Source organism: Cheilinus undulatus, linkage group 21, assembly GCF_018320785.1.
Source record: "Cheilinus undulatus linkage group 21, ASM1832078v1, whole genome shotgun sequence".
Taxonomy (NCBI): Eukaryota; Metazoa; Chordata; class Actinopteri; order Labriformes; family Labridae; genus Cheilinus; species Cheilinus undulatus.
The window spans coordinates 2,858,734-2,881,073 of NC_054885.1; the positions used below are offsets into that span (position 1 = coordinate 2,858,734).

At 39.8% G+C, this 22,340-nt stretch overlaps 1 protein-coding gene across 2 annotated transcripts in view; it reads right to left on the reverse strand.

Annotated features, from left to right (window-relative positions):
• Nucleotides 1–15,432: 15,432 nt before the first annotated feature.
• Nucleotides 15,433–22,340, reverse strand: part of LOC121503387 (alpha-1,6-mannosylglycoprotein 6-beta-N-acetylglucosaminyltransferase B-like) — a 141,534-nt gene continuing 134,626 nt past the window's right edge. The window contains exons 17-18 of one of the 2 annotated variants that reach the window (XR_005991368.1): nt 18,354–18,728; nt 15,433–15,514 (exon numbers count right to left, since the gene is read on the reverse strand). Coding sequence is in view for 1 of the 2 variants with exons in the window: in XM_041777771.1 (XP_041633705.1) it covers nt 18,530–18,728 (199 nt within the window). In the remaining variant the exon portion in view is untranslated. Of the gene's footprint in view, nt 15,515–18,071; nt 18,729–22,340 lie in introns of those variants that run through there. The other variant, XM_041777771.1, reaches the window with a different exon arrangement.

The following is a 22,340-nucleotide window of genomic DNA, read 5'->3' on the forward strand; positions in this document are numbered from 1 at the left end:
ACCATTTTTAAAAAACCTATTTTCCCGTTTTTTGCCTCTTTTAACCCATTTTCGTAATTATTATAGTTATTTTCCCCTTAGCGTTGTCTCGGTTTCTTCTTTATTCTCTAGCATCTTTACATTTGTGCATAGCTCAGCTCAGATGTCTAAGAATAAAGAGGATTATATACGTATAATATATATATAAAGTTAGATATAAAATATATTTAGCACAGTGTAAGTGTACAATGGACCATGGTTTTGCTGACCTCCTCATGGGCCCCCATGTGGCTGGGTCCCAGAGAACTCTCCCCTTTGTCCCCCCTTATGGACGGCCTTGCCCGTCAGCCCTGTGGAGACTGACTCAGCACCTCAATCCCCTCCTCAGTGGGATTTTCTCAGGATATCATCAGTGTCTCATGGAGTTCCTTCTCTGTGTTGCTTTCATGGAGTCTCCAGCCCAGACCAACCACCTGCTGCTGACTCCTGCCAGTTCACCTTTAGCTAGTCGAGGCTGCAGGTGTTAGGGTTTTGGTTTATCTGCTCAAACATCCATCCATATAAACTGTCCTTTTGACCACAGTATCTCAAGAATGCTTTGACAGAGTTTCTTCAAACTTCCCACATAAATCCACTCTGACTCAGGGATAAAGCGAGCATATTTTGGAGGTACAAGGTCACAGTCACCATAACATGCCATGCTGATGCTGCCAAATCAAATAAGCTTATAGTTAAACCTTTTAAATACTGCGTTTGTTTTGAGATGAATGGGTTGAGCTCTTCAGAAAACAACTAAAATGACAAATCTCAGAGAAATGGAGAATGATAGGGATGCGTGTCTGCTCAGGCCTCCTTTCCACTGGCATCTTTAACCAATATAACCTTTTTTTGCAGACTTCTTCTTCAATTTTCCATCTTCTGGGGGGAAACGTTAAGTTTTCATGGCTGATCTATAAGGGCGTACAATACAGAACACCCACATGCAGCCTCTATCTTTAGCATGAATCAATACTTTGCTAAATAACTCAACAGAACATGCAGCATGCTGGCTGAAAGTCTACAGCAGACGCTGAAACTCTTTTACACTCAGGTTCTTACAAAACCAGTCCAAGAAAACAGGTTTTCATGGATTTCCATCTGGCTCTTTACTTTATTTCTTCACCACACAGCCTGAAGAAAACTCAAAAGTCTCACAGAGAAATCACGGCATAAAACGTGATATCATGCAGCTTTCCTTTTCTGTCACTTCTCTCCCCTTCACCCTTTCTAGAATCTTCTAATATTCATCCTGGTCTCTCTCTTGGTTGAATTATTTACTGTTACTGACGATTTAACTCAATATATCAGGGGCCAGAGTGATTTTATTCTCTGAGAAATCAAGTCTGCAGGTAAATTTATGGTCCTAAGATCCTGCATGTGTGAGAGGTTGAAAAAGTCAGGCATAACTAATCGTTGTTTCTTACTCCTGTACTGCATTTGTCATAGTTTTACCTTTTTCAGTGGAGATTGTTTTATTTTGAGTTGTTTATGTGTAGTTTTTATCTTGAGGTTATTTTATCAGTATTAATGATAAAAGAGCGGTAAAAGTTTGTTTAGATCTTTGTTTGTACGAGTTGATGTTTCGGTGATCGATTGCTTAAAGTGGGGGTGTTATGCCTTTTTTTCAAGGTTCACGCCATCTCTCTGATACCCACGCAGTAGCTTCACATGGTTTACAGCTCAATAACTCCTCATGTTTCTCACACTGGCGTCCTGAAAAACCCTTATTTTAACCTCTGTCTGAAACGCTTCGTTTTCACTGCTGTCTCTTTAACCCCCCCCCCCCCCACGGACATGCTTTCCTCCGATTGGCCGATTTTCTGGAGGCTGGCCGGGGGCAGGACTCAGTGTTTTGTGCCCGCCCCCTCCAATGTGACTATGTTTACGTACTTGTAAACTTTGACTGAACCGGTCCGACTGAGTAAAATATGGAGAATTTTGATAAACGTCCGTACGTGTTAGACCCGGAGTCTGACCCTGATAGTTTGGAGAGAGAGGGGGAAGAAAACCTGCAGCAGCGAAGGATAGAGCAGGACGTATCTGTTTGGTAAGTGTTTAACTACTGCGTTACTAAATGGCTTTGATAATGGCGGACTGATCCCCCGCCACATTTAGCGGTGTATTAATCCATCTCTGTTCATCTTGTGGGGGCGGTCTGTTCCGCTTTCTTGGCAGCACGGACGAACCAGTCAGGAGATCCTATTGCGATGACCTCATCAGTTCGCTCCATCGAAATCTCGTCTCGGGAAGATCTCGGAGAGATTCCCAACGAATTCCAAGATTACTGCTGCATACGTTTATGTTGCGGTTTTGAAAATTTGCATATGTGAAGTATGGACACCCAACATCATGACTTCATATTTATGTTTTAAAAATTTTATTAGGATACTTTGGAAAAATATTTAATAATTTTCACAGAAATTGTGGGTAAATTTTTTAAAGATTAATGACATTTGTGTGGATTTTGCAAAGGTCAAATTTCCAGGAAGTGTATGCTCTAAAACTGATCCAGTGCTGTTTTTTTTTTTTTTTTTTTTGCAGAAACAAGGGCTTCAGGAGATTTGTGGACATACTAAGACGGGGTGTCAAAACTTTTCCCACTGAGGGCCACATATGGAAATATAATGATATAAAAGGGTTTTGGGGTCACTTGAATATCCATAAGGCGAGGTGTATGACCCATTTGTGTTCATTCATCAGGGGGTTATAAATCAGGTTTCTTCCTTTTGTTTGTCCGTTTTTAATCATTTATGTTTTTGTCTCAGTCATGAAAAAGCAGGAATTCCTTTAAGTCAAAATGTTTGTGTACAGATTTTGTCCTGCAGCACCCCCTAGTGTCTCAACAAAGTACTGTACAGTAAAGCAGTGGTTCTCAACCTTGGGGTCAGGACCCCCTTGGGGGTCAAGAGACACTGAGAGGGGGTCTCCAGATGCCCTAAAAAACTAAGAATAGTTTTTAAAATGACACTGTTGCCACTTTACCCCCATTTTGTCAAATTTTGACCATTTTCATCATTTTTCTCACCGATTTTAACACATTTTTTTGTCATTGAACACCTATTTTTGTCATGTTTAAATTCTTTCCACCACTTTTTTTCTGCCTTTTTTTACCCTTTCTAAACTAATTTTTGTCACTTAAGCTTAATATTGCCTCTGCTGATGCACTATTGCTACTATTAACCCATTTTTACTACTTTTTTTTTGGCCCATTTTTCCAATTTTCACCACATTTGACAATTCAATATGCCCATATTTGCCAGTTTAACCAATTTTTGCCAATATATGCCTAATTTTTCTTTCTCAGTTAACCCTTTTGCCAGTGTTTAATCAATTTTTCATCCCATTTCACCAATTTTCCACCCATTTTTGGAAATTTAAAGCAAGCCATTTCAGCCACTATTTAACTCCCTTTTAACTCTATTTATGCCCATTTTTTCCACTTTAACCTTTTTTTTTGTTGTTTGTTTAATTTAATTTTTGCCACTTCTTACCCATTTTGGCTTCTTTTAAAATCCAGTTTCACCACCTTTTCCACCATTTTTTTGTCATTATTACCCTATTGTAGTGATTTTTAAAGTCATTTTTATTTATTTATTTTTTTAACAAGGGGCATTTACATTTTTTAGACACAAAAAACATATTTTTTCTGTGATAAGAGTAGTTTTTTTCAGGTTAGATATGAAATACGGATATCACAGCTTAATTTTAAAATAGACCATGGTTTTGCTGACCTCCATGGACCCCCAGTTTTTTTTGGGCCCAGAAAGCTCTCCCATTTTCATGACTATGACTATTCCAAATTGTGCAGGACTGTGTTCATCCACCTTCAGGTGCAGTGGGGGTCCCTGGTCTCTGGTACCTTCATTTTTGGGTCGCAGGCTGAACAGGTTGAGAACCTCTGCAGTAAAGCACATGCTTTGTGTTGTTTTGTTTCATTTTAATGGAAGAATTTGCAGCAGACTGATCAGAAGGACCAGGCTGTGGTCTGGACTCTCCTGTTTTAATGCATTTGGATTTTTCAGTTTTTATTTTTGCAGCATGTCATTTTCTGTTTTTCTCATATCTGATCAGCTTCCATTCTAAAGTTTTCTAACTTGCTTTTAATGCTCCTAGTGTTCTACGTTTTCTAACGCTCTAAATCACTCTGGATTGCTCGTGTTATCTAAAATGCATTCAGTCATTTGTTTCCTCATCTCTGTGTTCATTTGCAGCACAACGGCCAGCCTTTTCCACTCCTCTCCCTCACGCCCAATTCCCCTCACGCCGTCTAAATCACATTCTATCACGGCCTGACAGTCCACTCAGACAACAGGGTCAGCGGGGCGGGCTGGTTGTCTTCTCCCTCTCCTCCACACTCCCCTCGCTACCTTATTTGTCAGGACTGGAGGTGTGCAGTCACCCAGCCGCTCAGATCTGACTCAAAGCCCATCTGCAGACAGCCAGCCCCTCTCCTCTGTCAAAAAGTACCTCTTCTCTTTCTCACAAAACTGCAGAGGATTGGTTTGAATGTGTCTGCTGTGCCACACTCCCAGCTTTATAGATTCAGTAATGGATTGGCCTTTGTGATTGTGCTGAAGCTCACAGGGAGACAGCTGTGACAGATGCAGGCTGGATGTCTGGGGCTGGCTCTGCAGCAGACATCCACGCTGACTGCAGAGTGGCCTCTTGACTTCATCTGTGGGCTTCAGACTGCCCCTAAGGACATGCATTACTGAGGCAAAACATGCACATACAGAAGGTCTGATGTGAAATGTGTCAGTTTACAAAAAGAGGGAGGAATATGCTATAAAATGAGGCGCTACACCTCGAGGCCACAGCTCTGTCAGAGTGAAAAAGGATTTTCCACAACCCAAAACTTGACTCTCCTTTCACTGGAGGACAAAAAGGCACTTTTACCCTTTTCCAGGCTAAACTTTCTGAACTGGTGCATTTCAAAGGAATTACAGAACAATTTTAGAGGGTAAGGGTCTTGGAAAGGGTTAAATGAGAGCATTGATTGAACACTCATTGTTGTAGAAAGAGTGGGAAAAGTCTTTCAGAAAAGCACAAGGGTGAAAAATTACAATTAAAACTTCCAGAAACACCAAGTTAATGGATTTGAGCTGGTATAGTGCTTTTCTAGTCAGCTAACGACTCCATGCACTGCAGATGCAACCTAAAAACTATGTAAGGCCATCGGTATTACGTAACTAATCACATTCATATAACACAGACGCAGCGCTGGGAGCAGTTTGAGGTACAGGGTCTTGCAAAAGGACACATCAGACCCTTCATAAGACTGCAGGAGCTGGTTAAGGAACCCATGACCTTCTAGTTCTGACAAAACCAAAAGAGCCACAACCACCTGCAAAGTCCACACAAACTGACATGAACTGGAAATGTTCATTTGTTGAATTTGCAGCATTAGGAGGTCATATTTACTGAAATCAAAGCTATTTCAATTAAAAAAAACATCTTAATAGGCCAAGTTCCATGTTAACATAGGAGCCCTTCTTTGATATCACCTTCACTATTCTTGCATCCATTGAACTTGTGAGTTTTTGGAGAGTTTCTGCTTGAATTTCTTTGCAGGATGTCAGAATATCCTCCCAGAGCTGCAGTTTTGATGTGAACTGCCTCCCACCCTCATAGATCTTTAGCTTAAGGATGCTCCAAAGGTTCAGAAGGCGTGGTTCTTCTTTTTGTACCATGGAAGAAAGTGGTCAGTCAGAAACTCTTTATACTTCGCCAAGGTCTTTTTAACACCTTCAGGGACCCTAAAGGGGCCTACCAGCTCTATTCTCATGAATCCACCCCAAAACATGACTCCGCCCCCTCCTTGTTGGGACATGGTGGCCATCTACCAACCAATCACTACTCCTCCATCTGGACCATCCAGGGTTGCACGGCACTCATCAGTCAACAAGACAGTTTGAAAATGAGTCTTCATGTATTTCTGGGCCCACTGCAACCGTTTCTGCTTGTGAGCATTGGTTAGGGGGGGCTGAATAGTAGGTTTATACACGACTGCAAGCCTCTGGAGGATCCTACACCTTGAGGTTGGTGGGACTCCAGAGGCACCAGCAGCTTCAAATATCTGTTTGCTGCTTTGTAATGGCATTTTAGCAGCTGCTCTCTTAATCTGATGAATTTTTCTGGCAGAAACCTTCCTCATTATGTCTTTATCTGCATGAACCCATCTGTGCTCTGAATCAGACACAAATTTCTTCACAGTACGATGATCACACTGAAGTTTTCCTGAAATATCTCATGTTTTCATATCTTGTCCATTGCACTATTTGAGGCTTTTCAGCAGCAGAGATCCTTTTTCTTTCCCATATTGTTGAAACCTGTGGCCTGCTTAATAATGTGGAACATCCTAAAGTAGTTTTCCTTTAATTGGGATCACCTGGCAAACTAATGATCACAGGTGTCTGAGATTGATTTCAGTGATCCAAAGAGCCCAGAGACACAAAACCATCCATGAGTTTAACTGAAAAACAAAAAACTGGAGCTCTGTGAGCTCAGAACTGAAAGCAGCTAGCCAAACTGGGAGTGAAGCACAACATGCTAGATAGGGTTAATTAAAAGTAGCAGGTAGTTGCAGCATTATATGGCTGCTTAAGACAGGTTGCATGCAGAGGCAGTGTGTGTACGTGCCATCACGGCTTTCAGACCAGGTGCTTGTATGCTAAACATAAACAGTTTAGAGGTAAGAAGTACGCCAAAATGAAAACCATGCCTTCACACAGCTGTTACACAGCTGCCACACCCATATTGGAGGCTGCAGTCGTACGTTATTAGCTGTTCTGAGTCTATAAATATGAAGAGTGCTCATGCACCGTGCTACATTTACATCAAATCCTGCAGAAACATCCGCCAAGTGATCTGTAGCAGGAGCTCAGTGCAGTCACCAATATTCTAAGTGCCATCAAATAAAGCTGTTAATGTCGGAGTTAGGGTGTTTATTTCTGCACGACTGAGTCGAGTGGCCTTTAATTGACATTTGGAGTGCAAAAGGCACAAAAGCTACATTTACAAACCAGCCAATTAATCTGGCTAATGAGGAAAAATGCAATTAGAGGAACATGTTTTCCCAGAGCAAAGTGATATTAAAACAAGGGTGATCAGTTACCTTTAAGCTGCAGCTGAAAAATGGAAAAGGGAGAGAAATGAAGTATACAGGGGGAATGATTTGGCAGGCAGAGAAGATCCTGCTTTGTGCTCAGTTAGTCAGTGATCCACAAAGGTTTGTGTTTTTATGCCTCTGTGCCGGAGAGATCCAGGACTGGAGGTGTTGTTTTCAGGTTACCATCCATGCATTCGTCCGTCTGCTGTCCGGGTCATCCTTGTGAGCTCAGCATCTGTAGAAAACTTTGAGGGATTTTCTTCAAACTTTGCAGACAAGTCCACACTGACTCTAATAACATGAGTTCAGCAGACAGTCAGTCCATGAGTGTTTACTCTCAGTGGAGACGGCTGGTAAATTAAACACCAGTCAATAAAAATCTCTTTACTAAGAAAAGCTTCAGGTGTGTTTTTTTACTCTTCTTTAATGAAGGAATGTCCAGCTCTGATCAAACTGCTGCCGTTGTTTATAAGATTGCAGTCGCTTCAACTAAACCACACCCGAAGCTCCGCCCTCTTTCTCCTCCAATGATCCTGATTGGTCCGGTCTTTCTCTGAATAAGCAAATCAGCATGAAATCTGGGCTATCCATAGACTTTGCAAGACTGACCTGGGGGACCATGGAGGTCAGCAAAATTCTGTTTCATTGTAAAGTTAAACTGTGAAAATCACATTTTATTTTTAACCTGAATAATGACCACTCTTATCAAAGCAACAAAAATGTATTTTATTAACAGTACAGGCTTTTTAAGAATGAAAACCCCAGAATGAGGTTTTAATTTGAGATGTTAAACACTGTGGCCGGACACACTGAACTAAATAATAGGACAAGTAAAGTCAAACCTCAGAGCCATGATGTGCACCAATGTCAGGATGCCAGAAAATAAAGCAGAAGAAAACATGACAACATGGATAGAAAATCTTAAAATAATTGTGAAAGAAGCCAAAATATGGGCTAATATTGGCAAAAAATGGTTTAAAGTGGTCAAATTAGTAAAAATAATGGCAAAAAATGGTTTGAAGTGGCCAAATTGGTAAAAACAATGGCAAAAATGGTTTAAAGTGGCCAAATTGGTATAAAAAGTGGCAAAAAATGGTTTAAAGTGGCAAAAATAATGGCTAAAAATGGTTTAAAGTGGCAAAAATAATGGCAAAAAATTGTTTAAAGTGGCCATATTGGTAAAAACAATGGCAAAAAAATAGTTTAAAGTGGCCAAATTGGTATAAACAATGGCAAAAAATGGTTTAAAGTGGCAAAAATAGTGCCAAAAATGGTTTAAAGTGGCAAAAATAATGGCAAAATTTGTTTAAAGTGGCCAAATTGGTAAAAACGATGGCAAAAAATAGTTTAAAGTGGCCAAATTGGTAAAAACAATGGCAAAAAATAGTTTAAAGTGGCCAAATTGGTATAAACAATGGCAAAAAATGGTTTAAAGTGGCAAAAATAGTGCCAAAAATGGTTTAAAGTGGCAAAAATAATGGCAAAAAAATGGTTTAAAGTGGCCAAATTGGTAAAAATAATGGCAAATAATAGTTTAAAGTGGCCAAATTGGTATAAATAATGGCAAAAAATGGTTTAAAGTGGCAAAAATAGTGCCAAAAATGGTTTAAAGTGGCAAAAATAATGGCAAAAAAAAAAAAGGTTTTAAGTGTCCAAATTGGTAAAAACAGTTTTGCAGAAAATGGTTTAAAGTGGCAAACACAGGCAAGAAGTTGCAATGCTGGATTAAAAGTGGCATAGGAGTGGAAAAATGGTTATTCAAAATTTGCAAACATTGGTTACAAGTGGCAAAAATGGGTTAAAATTGCCAAAATGGGTGCAAATAATAGGCAAAAAGTGGATTTAAAGTGGCATAAAAATTGACTTCAAGTGGTAAAAAAGAAAATAGAATAAAAATTGACATGAATAAATGAATGAATAAATAAACAAATAATAGGTTTAGAATGGCAGACATGGACGAAAAGTGTCAAAAATGGAATAAAGGTGGCCAAAAAGTGCCAGAAATAGACGTTTAAATGACAAAATGGGTTTATATTGGTCAAAAAAGTCAACAACAGGCATAAAAATGGTAAAATGGTGATAAAGAGGCAAAAAAGGTTTCTAAAAGGACATGAAAAAAGTGGCAAACATGGACTTAAAGACTCAAAATAGTGGAAAAAATGGGAATTAAATATTTGCAAAAGAAGCTTACAAGTGACTAAAATGGCCAATGTGCAGAAAAATTGGTTAAAAATAGGCATAAATAATGACCAAAAAAAGACTTTCAAAGTGACAAAAAAAGGGGCATAGAAAATTGCAAACATAGGTTTGGAGTGGATAAATGGATGAAAAGTGGAAACACTGGGTTTAAAGTAGCAAAAAATTCTATTCTATTCTATTCTCTAGGTTTATCAGGGCCCATTCTCTGGTTAATCAGGGCCCATTCTCTGGTTAACAGGGGCCATTCTCTGGTTAATCAGGGCCCATTCTCTGGGTTAATCAGGGGCCATTCTCTGGTTAATCAGGGCCCATTCTCTGGTTAATCAGGGCCCATTCTCTGGTTAACAGGGGCCATTCTCTGGGTTTATCAGGGGCCCATTCTCTGGTTTATCAGGGGCCATTCTCTGGTTAATCAGGGCCCATTCTCTGGGTTTATCAGGGGCCATTCTCTGGTTAATCAGGGCCCATTCTCTGGTTAATCAGGGGCCCATTCTCTGGTTAATCAGGGCCCATTCTCTGGTTAACAGGGGCCATTCTCTGGGTTTATCAGGGGCCATTCTCTGGTTTATCAGGGGCCATTCTCTGGTTAATCAGGGGCCATTCTAGGTTTGGAGGGCCCGTTTACCCAACCACAAGGCTGTAGTTCTCTTGTCCTTTTGCTTTAAATTCATCATTTTACTTTCCAAACTGAACCCCTATCTTTAAATCAATCTTGGATTCACAACACTAACGTGGAGCAAAACTGTTTAGATTAGAAGGCATTTCAAGTTGACTAATGCGTGTTTTCATTTTTCATTCAGCGTTTATTTTGTCAGAACAGACACGCTCCATTTAGCCAATTCAATGAGAGTGACACTTTTATCAGACAGCCATAATAAGAGAGGAAGAATCAGCACACAGAACAAACACTCCCAGCAGCCCAGAGACAATTTGAGGTGTATTTCTCTGTAGGAGGCAGCAGGAGCAGAAGGCAGTGAGTTTATTCTCTGTTATTTCTCCTTATAGAGGTAAGGAGAAGTCAACAAAGGGAGGCGTGATTGGTCATGGTAATTTTTTAGTTTCAAAGGCAGTAATAAAATCATCTTGAACAGATGAGGTGAGGATTTAGATTTAGAAAGAGACAGAGAGGAGACTTAAAAACCTTGGAGACGGTGAGAAATAAGGCAGCAGATGGAACATCAGAGAGGTGAGGAGAGATGAAGGTGTCTGGTGACTGCAGAGAAACATCAATCTAAGTCGGTGCAACCTCTCTTTTTAGAAACAGTGGCCCTGTGATGCCTCGAATTAAAGTTTTACTGCCACTGTTTCATTTCCAGAGATAAAAATGTTTCAGCATTTAAAAGACGATCCAACACAGTGGCCACTGCAACACAAACTGCAAAAATGGTAAAATTAAGTCCTCTGAGTGTCGGTAAAGCTAAAGTACTTTCCTGCCTCCTGATTTCTATTTCTGCATCGATGTCACTCTTAAATGTTTCAGATCTTTAAACTAGTATTAATATTAGTCAGAGATAATCTTGGCCAGCCACTCCTGAAAAGGACATTTCATCCTTGCCCTTTAAGATAATGTCATCAGAATTGATAAAACATTCCATCCTTTCCTTTAAAGCAATTTTATCAAATCTTTCAAAATGTTGTATTAAAACCTTTGAAGATGATGTCATCAGAGCTGTTGATACATTTAATCAGCTGTTTTGAAGGAAATTTCAAAGCTGAGGAAATATTACATCCTTGGCTTTGAAGATTTCATCAAATCTTTTGAACACTCCAACTTTGCCTTCTAAGATGATGTCATCAGAGCTAATGAAACATTCCATCCTTGCCCTTTAAAGATAATGTCATCAAAGCTCATGAACGTTTAATCAGCTGCTTTATAGATAATATCATCAAAGCCTGTAAAACATTCCATTCTTGTCCTTTAGGATGACATTATATATTACATTTCATCCTTGCCTTCAAATATGTCATCAAATCTTTCAAAACATTCCATCCTTGCCTTCAAATATGTTGTCAAATCTTTCAAAACATTCCATCCTTGCCTTCACATTTGTCATCAAATCTTTCAAAACATTTCATCCTTGCCCTTCCAGATGATGTCGTCAATGCTGAGAAAATATTACAATCTTGTTTGAAGATCTCATCAAATCTTTAAATATTACAACCTTGCCTTTTAAGATGATGTCAACTGAGCTAACGAAACATTCCATCCTTGCCTTAACATATGTTATCAAATCTTTCAAAACATTTTATCCTTGCCCTTTCAGACGATGTCGTCAATGCTGAGCAAATATTACATCCTTGGTTTGAAGATTTCATCAAATCTTTAAACATTCCATCCTTTCCTTCAAATATGTCATCAAATCTTTCAAAACATTCCATCCTTGCCCTTTAAAGACAATGTCACCAAAGCTCATGAATGTTCAATCAGCCACTTTGAAGACAATTTCATCAAAGCTTGTGAAACATTCCATCCTTGCCCTTTTGGATGAGGTCGTCCATGCTGAGGAAATATTACATCCTTGGTTTGAAGACTTCATCAAATCTTTTGAACATTACAACTTTGCCTTTAAGATGATGTCATCAGAGCTAATGAAACATTCCATCCTTGCCTTCAAATACATTATCAAATCTTTCAAAACATTCCATCCTTGCCCTTAAAAGATAATGTTATCAAAGCTCATGAAATGTTCAATCAGCCGCTTTGAAGATAATTTCATCGAAGCCAGTAAAACATTCCATCCTTGCCCTTTAAAGAAAGCTCATCAAAGCTGATGAAACATTAAATCCTTTCCACTTTGAAGGTGATTTTATCAAAGCTCTCAAAAAATTCCAATCTTGCCTTTTAAGATGATGCCATCAAACCTGATGAAATATTCCATCCTTGCCTTTGAAGAGAATTTCATCAAAGCTTATCAAACATTCCATCCATACCTTTGTGGTGGTAGGCCGGTCACTTCTTGGAAGGTTCTCCACTATTCAGTTTTCCTCATTTGTGGATAATGGCTCTCAGTGTGGTTGGCTGGAGTCCCAAAGCCTTAGAAATGTCTGTAACCCTTTCAGACTGATAGATGTCAGTGACTTTGTTTCTCATCTATTCCTTAAATTCTTTAGAAAGTTGAACTCAGAGTTGCAGCCCAGCATCTATTTATAAGACCAGACCAGCTTCCTGTGCTGGCTCCACAGGTGGATAATATCACACCTGCAGGATGTAATAAGCTCTAACACACAGAATGCACCAGAGTGTGATAATGACATGAACTAGGAAAGCTGCTCCAACAGGGTTAAAACACCTCTCTAACAAACTTCTCTCCAACTTTAGCTTAAACCTGATGCTGTAAATAGTCTCTGCTGTGCTCTAAGTTTGAGTCTTCCTGGCACACAGAGTCCTTCTCTTTTTTACGATGATATTAATGACACGTTGTAGTTGGTGAAATGCAAACTAGAGCTGGGTTCTTTTCTTCCCGTACCTTAATAGAAAAGCATTAAAGTTTGGGTGCAGCTCTGCAGGTTGAATGTAGAAAAGAATACCAATCCAGACAAACTTTGAAGTGCTCTGTTTGTATTCTTTTACTTTTCGCTTTAAGCCTCGGGGGGTTTTGTTCACCACACCGAGTTCTCACCAGAACAAAGACTCGGCGCCTCTCTGACTGCTGCCTCCATACAGACACTGTATATATATTTTTTACTCTGCCCGTGGTTTCTCAAAGTTCAATATTAGTTCAGAGATTACACATTGCAGAGGAGAAATGAGCATATTGTGAAATGGTCCTTACTATCAGTCAAAGAGACAGCGGCACCATCATTAAATGAAAACGGGTAAATTCCAGCTCAGTCTTTGGAGGACGTCTCATTAAAATCCTCTTATCTTGGCGCAGGGTTTCAGCTTCACTGGAGCAGCTCTCTTCATAATGACTTCAGTGACATTGCAGCATTTCACAGCAGATTATAACGTCCATATGTAAAGGTAATTTTAAACAGCTCTGAATATGCAGCCACGCTTTCATTTATGAGGCCAAACAAACAAAACAAATGAGGGGAAATGAACAGAAATGTGGCCGCAAGGCTTTTTGGAACCAAGATGGATCGCTTTGACAAGCTCGGCAAACTAAATGGAATTCAGCCACAAAAACACAGTTTATATATATGAGAGGTGCTATACAGAGGTGGTGTATGGATTTTAAATCTCACAGGCTTTCTGTGCACTTTTACTGCTTTTTTTATTACCGTGTGCATTTTCCTACTTGTTTTTAAGATTTATTTCTGGCTTTCACGCCTTTGTTAGAAAAATAGGACAGTGGAGAGTGATGGAAACAGGGACAGGAGAGAGCGCCTAACCCAAGGACAACAGCCTCCTCATAAGGGGTCTGCACATGTGACCACAAGGCCACCAGGGGCTCATGCAGCACCCATTTTCAGCGCTGAACTATAATGCACCTTTGGGGCGCAGGTAGCCAAGTGGGTTAAGGCAGGGGTTCTCAACCTTGGGGTCAGGACCCTATTAGGAGTCGTGAGACACTGAGAGGGGGTCTCCAGATACCCTGTAAAACCAAGAATATTTTTCAAATTTCCCTGATGCCACTTTGCCACACCAATTTTGCCAAATTTTAACCCCTTTTCATAATTTTTACCCCCCAAATGTAACACATTTTCACTGCTTAACACCTTTTTCTTGCCACTTGAGCCTAATGTTGCCTCTGTTGACCCATTATTGTCACTATTAACCCCCTTTTTTTTTAACCACTTGTTGCATCCAAATTTTCCCATTGTAACCACATTTCGCTATCTGATGTGCCCATTTTTGTTAGTTTAACCAATTTCTGCCAATATCTGCCTATTTTTTCTGTCTCAGTTAACCCTTTTTTGCCACTGTACATGAATTTTTCTATCTCATTTCACCAAATTTCCACCCATTTTTGACCATTTGGAGCCATTTCAGCCACTTTTAACTCTCTTTTACCACTATTTATTTCCATTTTTGCCACTTTAACCCTTTTTCTTTTTTTTTTTTTTTTGCCCCTTCAATCAAATTTTTGCTTCTTCTAACCAATTTCCCACCATTTCTTGCCATTATCAACCCATTTTAGCCATTTTTTTAACCTATTGTAATTTTTTTTAAGGATTTACATTTTTGTGACTAAAATGGGCAAAAAGCAGTCAAGATTGGCAAAATGGGCAAAAAACTAGGAAAAGAGTGGTATGTTACAGCAGATGCAAAAAATTGTGAAAAAGGGCAAAACTGGAAAAAAGTGGCAAAAAGAAGTGGCAAAAATGGGCAAAAAAAGAGAAAAAGGGGTATTGAATGGCAAAATGTAGCTTAAATGGGCAAAAAATATGAGTGAAAAGTGGCTAAAATGGGCAAAAGTAGTCAAGAGTGGCAAAAATTGGTGAAAAAAAAAAGGAAAGAAGTGTTATGTAATGGCAAACGGTAGATTGATTGGATGAAAAGTGGCAAAAGAATGTGAAAAAGGGCAAAAATGGGGAAAAAGTGGCAAAAGGAAGTGGCAAAAATGGGGGAAAAAGGAAACAAAGGGTTTTTAATGGCAAAATGTAGCTTAAATGGGTGAAAAAAGGCAAAAAAACATAGACATAAACATAAAAGACAAAAGAGCCACAAATAACAAAAGAGCCACTTGAGGCTCCAGAGCCACATGTTGAGTATCACTGTATTAGTCTGTTCAATCCAAGATGGATGTAAAACTGGATTACCATGAAAGTTGTGGGTTTCTACGGAGGATCATTATTTTAAAAACATCATTTTTCAGCTGAAATAAAGTTGAACGTTGGAACGTTTCCAGCTGAGCTCTGTCAAAGCTCTGTGCTTTCTGCCACTCAGCAGCTGGAGCTTTTATTTTGAAAGGTGTCCTTCCTGAACACCATCTATGGGGTGTTGCCCAGATCTACCTCATCTCATCTGATGTGCCAGGTTACCCACAATGCTCATCACCTCTGCTCCAAAGATGGCGTTAAAATGAGGACTCATGTAATCAGCTTAGTCAGCATTCGCGGTGGAGGAGAGGCTCGCTCTGACTCGTCCCTCTCAGGGTGAACTCTACAGCCAGGACTCCATCCTCTGACTTCATTTTCATGCTTCCTCGCGCTTCCTCAGCTTGTGCATGATTCACCCAGAGGCTTCGATGAATAACTCAGGACTCCTCAGGTAAAAGAGGCTTCAAATAAGGGTAATGAGACCTGAAATGAAATCAAATTTCCCTCATTAAATCTGCCTCAGCTGCGTTTTATTAAAACCCCTGTCTGCCCGTCGGTGTGTTGACAGTTTGTGTTTGCTGTGCCTCGTTCCTCTGAGGACGTTTCTCCTCAGATGAGAACATTTTTACTTTTCCTGAGTAGAAATTCCTCCTGAAGGTCAGACTTGAGGCTCCAGCAGGAGCTCATAACAGTTCATTCTTGTCTTTAAAATAGACCAGCTTTTATAAAATGCTGTTACTCACAGATGCTGGGTTTCTCTGCATTAATGAGATAACCGCTGTCTCAGTTTAACTGGAGGTGAATTAACACAGATTTAGTCCCTGATGTGTGGGCGTTGTCTCTGACTACAGTATGCACAGATGAGGGGATAAACATCCTGACTTAATTTATTCATGTGTTACAGAGGTACCTTATAAAAACAGCTCACGAGGATATCGATTGTTTTGTTGTTGGTGAGATGGTGTTTTAATAATGCTATGTGCTACAGATCTTGCGCATGTGATGCCAAACTGGACTGTGTGTAAATTTAAGCCTCCTTTTGTCCCTCACTCTCAGTGTTTTCTTGCAGCGAGGATTTGAAAGAGAGATGCAAGGCAGAGACGAGTACATTTTTCTGTATCTCCTACATCAGGTACAGAGTACACATCTCCCTCTACCTGTACATTCCTCTTCTCTTTCTCTGTATCTCGCTCGTCTTTCTGCATCCGCCCATTTTCTCCTACTTTATCTACCTCTTAACGGCATTTCCATCTCTATCTTCCTGCATCTCCCTCATCTTTTTCTGTGTTTAACTCCTCTCTTCCCACATCTATCTCTCTTCCTACACCTTTATCTTTCCCGTTCTGCATCTACCTCTCCTCAGTTTCTGCATTTCCTATTCTCTCCAGCTGTAATCTTCCTCCTGCATCTAGCTCGTCTCTTCTGCTGCATCTCTCTCCATCATCCCTCTGCATCTTCCTTGTTAATTTTTCTGTATCTTCTACATCTTCTCTTTCTGTATTTCACTCTTCTACAACTCCACGTCTCTTTCCTCTTTCTGCATCTCCCTTTTGTCTTTTTTATATTTTCTTATTATCTGTTTCTGCATCTCTCTTTTACCTTATGCGTAATTCTTCTGCATCTCACTTTTCTCCCTTTCTACTTCTCCATCTCCTCTCTCTGCATTTGTTTCTTCTCTCTTTACACCTATTCCTCTTCTCTTTCTAATCATCACTCTCTTTTCTCTCCCTGCATCTCCTTCTTCTATCTTTCTGCATCTCCCTCTTTACTCCACCTATACCTCGCTCCTCTATCCCTTCATCTCCCTTTCTCGCTTTTAGTCTTTTTGCATCTCCTTATTCTCTTCCTCCATGCAGTTCTTCTTTCCTTCCTTCTTTGTGCATCTTCCTCTGCATCTCCCTCCTCTCTTCTGCTGTATCTCTCTCCATTTTCTTTCTGCATCTTCCTCTTGAATTTTCTTCTTTCTGTATTTCAGTCTTCTGTTTCCACCTCTCTCTCTTCTTCTGCATCCCCTCTTCTCTCTTTACGCCGCTTCCTCTTCTCTTTCTCCTCATCACCCTCTTTTCTCTCCCTGTATCTCCCTCTTCTCAAATTCTGCATCTCCCTCCTTACTCCACCTGTGTCTCCCTTTTCTTTATTTCTCACTTGTAATCATTTTGCATCTCCTTTTTCTCTCTTCCTCCATACGATTCTTCATTCCTTCCTTTTTGTGCATCTTCCTCTTTCCTGCTTTTCCCTCTACTCTTTTTCTCTCTCCTTTTTCTGCATCTCCCTCCTCTCTCTCAACCCCCTTTAAAATCCAGCATAGCTTCTGCACACTACCCCTCATCATGAGTCTGCTTCTGCCCCAGGTGTCTGATGTTGAGGGAAGTCTGTCAATGCTTCTTTTACTTTGCTGCACGTCCTGCCCTCTTTGCAAGGTTTGCATGGCCTGGTGGTCTAAGGCGTGACCCATGTATGCGGCCTGTCCGGCCTGTGGTCCTTTGCCGCATGTCTCTCCCCACTCTTGTCCCATTTCCAGCTCTATCCGCTGTCCTCCTCTGTTAAAGAAAGGCACTAAAAAGCCCCAAAAATAAAAATCTAAAAGTTAGAGCTATAAAAATGAACACAGTAATGGTAAAATTGTTGATATTGTCTCAGATCTGTTAACCCCTGCAGCCGTGATAACCTCCCGTTAACTTCTGATGCTGAGACCAGCTGAACCTTTTAATTCAGCCTCAGTTAAACTTCCACTCCGGTTTTCTCATGAATTCAGAACTCAGCAGACTTTTATCTTCTCATGTGAATGCTCCACATTTCTGTAAATCTGTAGAAACTAATGAGTGTTTGAGAGGCTCTGTTTGCATATAAATCACACTGGAAGAAGTAATTAGGATATATCCGCTCTAAGCTGTGAGAAATTGACCATTAAAGATGGATGAGATCTTTTCATTTAGCTGAGCCCCATTTTTTTAATTAATACAATTTATGGGAATAATTTCCAGCCAACATGTTTTCCCCAGTGTTTTATTAAACAACACTTAGGTACAAATATATTCATTACAGGACATGTAAAATAGTACATCTCATCATGGTGTAAATGGCTTTGGGTGCATCTAGTACAAATATCCAAACTCCACGATGACACTGTAGGTTTCCACACAACACCGAGTAAACACACTTGTGAAATTCAAGCATTTGTAACATTTTATATCAAAGCTTTCCTTTTTGATTGCTCAAAATCCACCAAAAAGCTGCAGCTAGTAAACCTTTAAAGCACAGCTCAAACCCACCAGATTCAAAGTACAATCATGCAGTTCCCTGAGAGGTAAAAACCGTTTACCTTCTTTGGCAGCCGCTCTGAGATCAGAGGTAAAGAGCAGAGGCTCAGTTCATCGTGTCCCAGCTTTTTCTGCACAGACTCTCCGTGTTAGAGGGGAGCCTCGTGGTGCAGCGGGGGATCGTTAGAGGTCTCAGAAAAGAGTCTCTGCATGCGCACTGGTCCTGTTCCTCCTCCGGTCATAGGCAGTCTCTGCACAGCGCCACCTGGCCGTTCAGGAAGTCTCTGCAGGGGCAAAGGCGCTGGTATTTGGCGTTGGAACCGGCACAGCTGAAGAGTAAGGGGTCCTGCTGCAGGCCACATTCAGAGTGCTCGGCCGAGAAGGCCGGGAAGAGGTGGTTCGTCTCAGACTCCAGACCCTCACACTGAAAGTCCAACCTGGAATGAGAGAGTATGAAGACCCCGTTTAATCCTTCAGTTCAACCAGAGAAGTATCTGCATCACTTTCAGAGGTAATCACTGAACATTTCACAAAATCCTTACATCAATATCTTTATGCCTTCATGGGTGCAAGGACCAGAGACCTTCTGTTTTCCACTTGGTGTGAGGGCAGCAGTGATATCAGTACAACTGAGCTTAAGTTCAAGATAGCAGAGATAATTCTCAACTCCTTCTGTCTCCTCAAACTTCATTAAATGTCTGCATTCGAGCCTGTCTGCTGCAAGACGGCGGCAAAATCTGACAGCGCCAGTTTGCACCGTCACGGCTTTCATAACCAGACGTATGGTGCAGGTTCACTGTAAAGCAGGGGTCATCAAGTACATCTGCACAAGGGCCAGATTTAGTCTCAACAGAAACTCTGGGGGCCGGACTTTCAGATACACAAAAATTAAATGAACATTTGGTCCGATTGAAATATTACTGCAGTAGTATTTGTATTTTCCTTTAAACTACAGGACATGTTTAGTCATTACCACTGAGATCTATCCTATTATCTGCAGCAGGCCACAAGGAGACAGGCCTGACAACAGCATTGGCTCGACCCCTGAAAATCAGAGAGAATGGGCCCTCCACAATTGTCATTTAGCACAAATATTAACCCATTTTGACACTTTAACCCCTTTTTGATACTTTTGACCTCTTTAACCCAATTTTTGCATGATTTAACCCCTTTTAAACCACATTTCCTGCATGTTTTATCACCTTTGACAGCTGCAGACTCTAGGATTGTGGGTAGTGTAGTTTTTGTTTAATGGGGTTGATATCATAAACCGTGTGTCTCCTAGAGCAGTGATTCTCAACCTTGGGGTCAGGACCCCCTAGGGGGTCACGAGACACTTAGAGGGTAATTGTTTAGAAATTTGCTGTGGAATTTTTGGGCTATTTGCTTTCAAATTTGGGTAATTTTTAGGAATTAACAAGTTTTTTTTTTGTTTGTTTTACTTTTTTTTCTTTCTCACATAACAATCATTTCTGCCTGAACTGTTTAAGATATTTGTTCAGAATGTTCACCAAAGTTTAAGGAATTTGCTTAAAATTTGGGACAATAAGCCATTTGGATATTTGGATATTTAAGGAAATTAACTTGGAAATTTTCAAGGATTCTCATGGAAATTCAGTGTAATTTTTTTTAAGATTTGAAGAGTTGGATTGGAAGTTTTGGGGGAAACTTGCTTTGAATTTTTCTTTTGGTGTTTTCATTTTGGTGTATTGAAATTTTGTGGAGATGTTTGGGAAAATTTGTTTGGAAATTGTAAGGCCTTTTTATGGAAATTAAGGAAATCATTTTGAGTTTTTTGGGGGGAATTTAATTAGGAATTTGGAGGTGGGGGGTGTTCCTTAGAACAGTGGTTCTCAACCTTGGGGTTTGGGACCCTTTGGGGGCCATGACACACAAAGAAGGGGTCTCCAGAGTCCATAAAAAAAACTAAGAACATTTTTCAAATTCCATTGATGCCACTTTACACCAATTTTGCCTAATTTTAACCAGTTTTCATCTTTTTCCCCCCAAAAACTTAAAAAAGTTTTGATATTTTAACCCTTTCCACCACTTTTTTCTGCCTGTTTTTGCCACTTCTAAACCAATTCTTGCCACATAAGCCAAATGTTGCCTCTGTTGACCAATTATTGCCGCTATTAACCCCATTTTACCACTTTTTATGCCCAATTTTTCCCATTTTAACCACATTTCACTATCTGATATACCCATGTTTGCTAGTTTGACCAATTTCTGTCAATATCTGCCTATTTTTTTCTTTCTCATTTAGCACTATTTTACCAGTTCATATCAAGTTTTCTTCCCATTTCACCATATTTCCACCTATTTTTGCCAATTTAAAGACTTTTCAGAAACTTTTTGACTCCCTTTTACCACTATTTATGTCTTTATGCACATTTTTGCCACTGTAACCCATTTTCACCTCTTTTTGTCTATTTTTTTGCCACTTCTAACCCATTTCTGCTACTTTTAAGATTGAATTTCACCACCGTTTCCACCATTTTTGCCATTACTAACCCCTTTTATAAATTTTTAACCTATTTCAATTTTTTTTTTCTTTTAAAAAATAGAATTGCACCCCTGTCCTAGAGGACCATATATGATCGTTTCCCTCTGAAGTAGCTCACTGCAGGTCTACTGTGGCTAGTTAAGACATTACAGCTGATAATCCACTCTAGAGAAAATGAATGTGATTTTGACTTCTGAGCTCTGCTCCACTAACTCAGCCGCCTACATGTGTAATATGTGAATGTGAGTATGACTGCCACAGGGTTGTGCTGATTATGCCACCTATATAATTAATATTCATGCTCCGGCTCAGCCTTGAACACCTCGGGGAATGAAGAGAAATATTCAGGGAAAGGGTGAGCCTCTCTCTCCTCCTGTACTTTTTCACTACTGCATAATTTCAAAACTACAAGTGCAAATGAGGCGTGACACTTTGTCTCGAGGGAGAGTTATTTATTCAGACTTATTGTAGTAGAAGTACACGCTCATTGAGATGCAGTGTTTTATTTCTGAAAGGTGCTGACGAGGCGTTTTCACAAACTTGTCATCATTAAATTGTGTATCAAACCTGCAGACGTCTTTAGTTTTGTTTGTTGAAGTACTTCTTGTTTGTGGCGATTACTGCGCCCCCTATGGGCGATGTGGTAGAATCTTTTCTCTTCTTATTTTGTCCTTGTTTTGTTTTCTGTGGCAGACATTTAAAAAGCACTTCTAGTCTGCATACTCTCACTCCCTTACTCAACCTCAAAATCATCATGGAGATAATCAGACTTTTATAGATCACATAGAAGCATCCCAATCAATTTCATCGTCCAAACCAAAAAAAACTCCTCAAAGTGGTTTAAAAGGGACAACATAGTTTACACCAAAAATCAGGAGATGCAAGAGCCACAGTCTAAGTGGTGAAAAACAGCAAAAATGGGTTGAAGTGGCAATAAAGACAAGAAAAGGTGGCAAAAATGGTGAAACAACAGCAAAAAAGTGGCAAACACAGTTTGAAAAGTGACAAAAATATGGACAGAAAGTGGCAAAAATGGTCAGAAAAATGGCATAGACGTGGCAAAAGTAAGTACAAAGTGACTAAAACGGGCAAAAAGCAGCAAAAAGTTGAAAAAAGTGGGCTTAAAGCAGTAAAAATGGATTAAAAGTGGCAAAAAATTTGAAAAAGCATGGCAAAAAATGCAAGTAAAGGCAATGGAAATATACAGACTAATACTTAGGATTGACAAATAAAGCAAACTCTATAAGTGTGGGAAACAAACTGATTAATGTGACTTGCAATGGATAATTTCTGAGGTTAAAGTTGACCTTTTGTAAGGTTTTCTGGGGGAATAATATTTCAAATTAAGACATAAAAGAGCTAACCTGACATGCCAGATGGATTTGTTTCACACATCTATCTGAGAAAGCTTCAATAGGAAACGTTTGGGAAAAGGCAGAGGCTTTGAAAAAAAAAAGTGCACAAAATTGATGAAAAGTGGCAAATTACAAGCCTGAAAAAGTGGTGAAATGTTAAAAAAGAGCACTAGTTTAGTACTTGACCT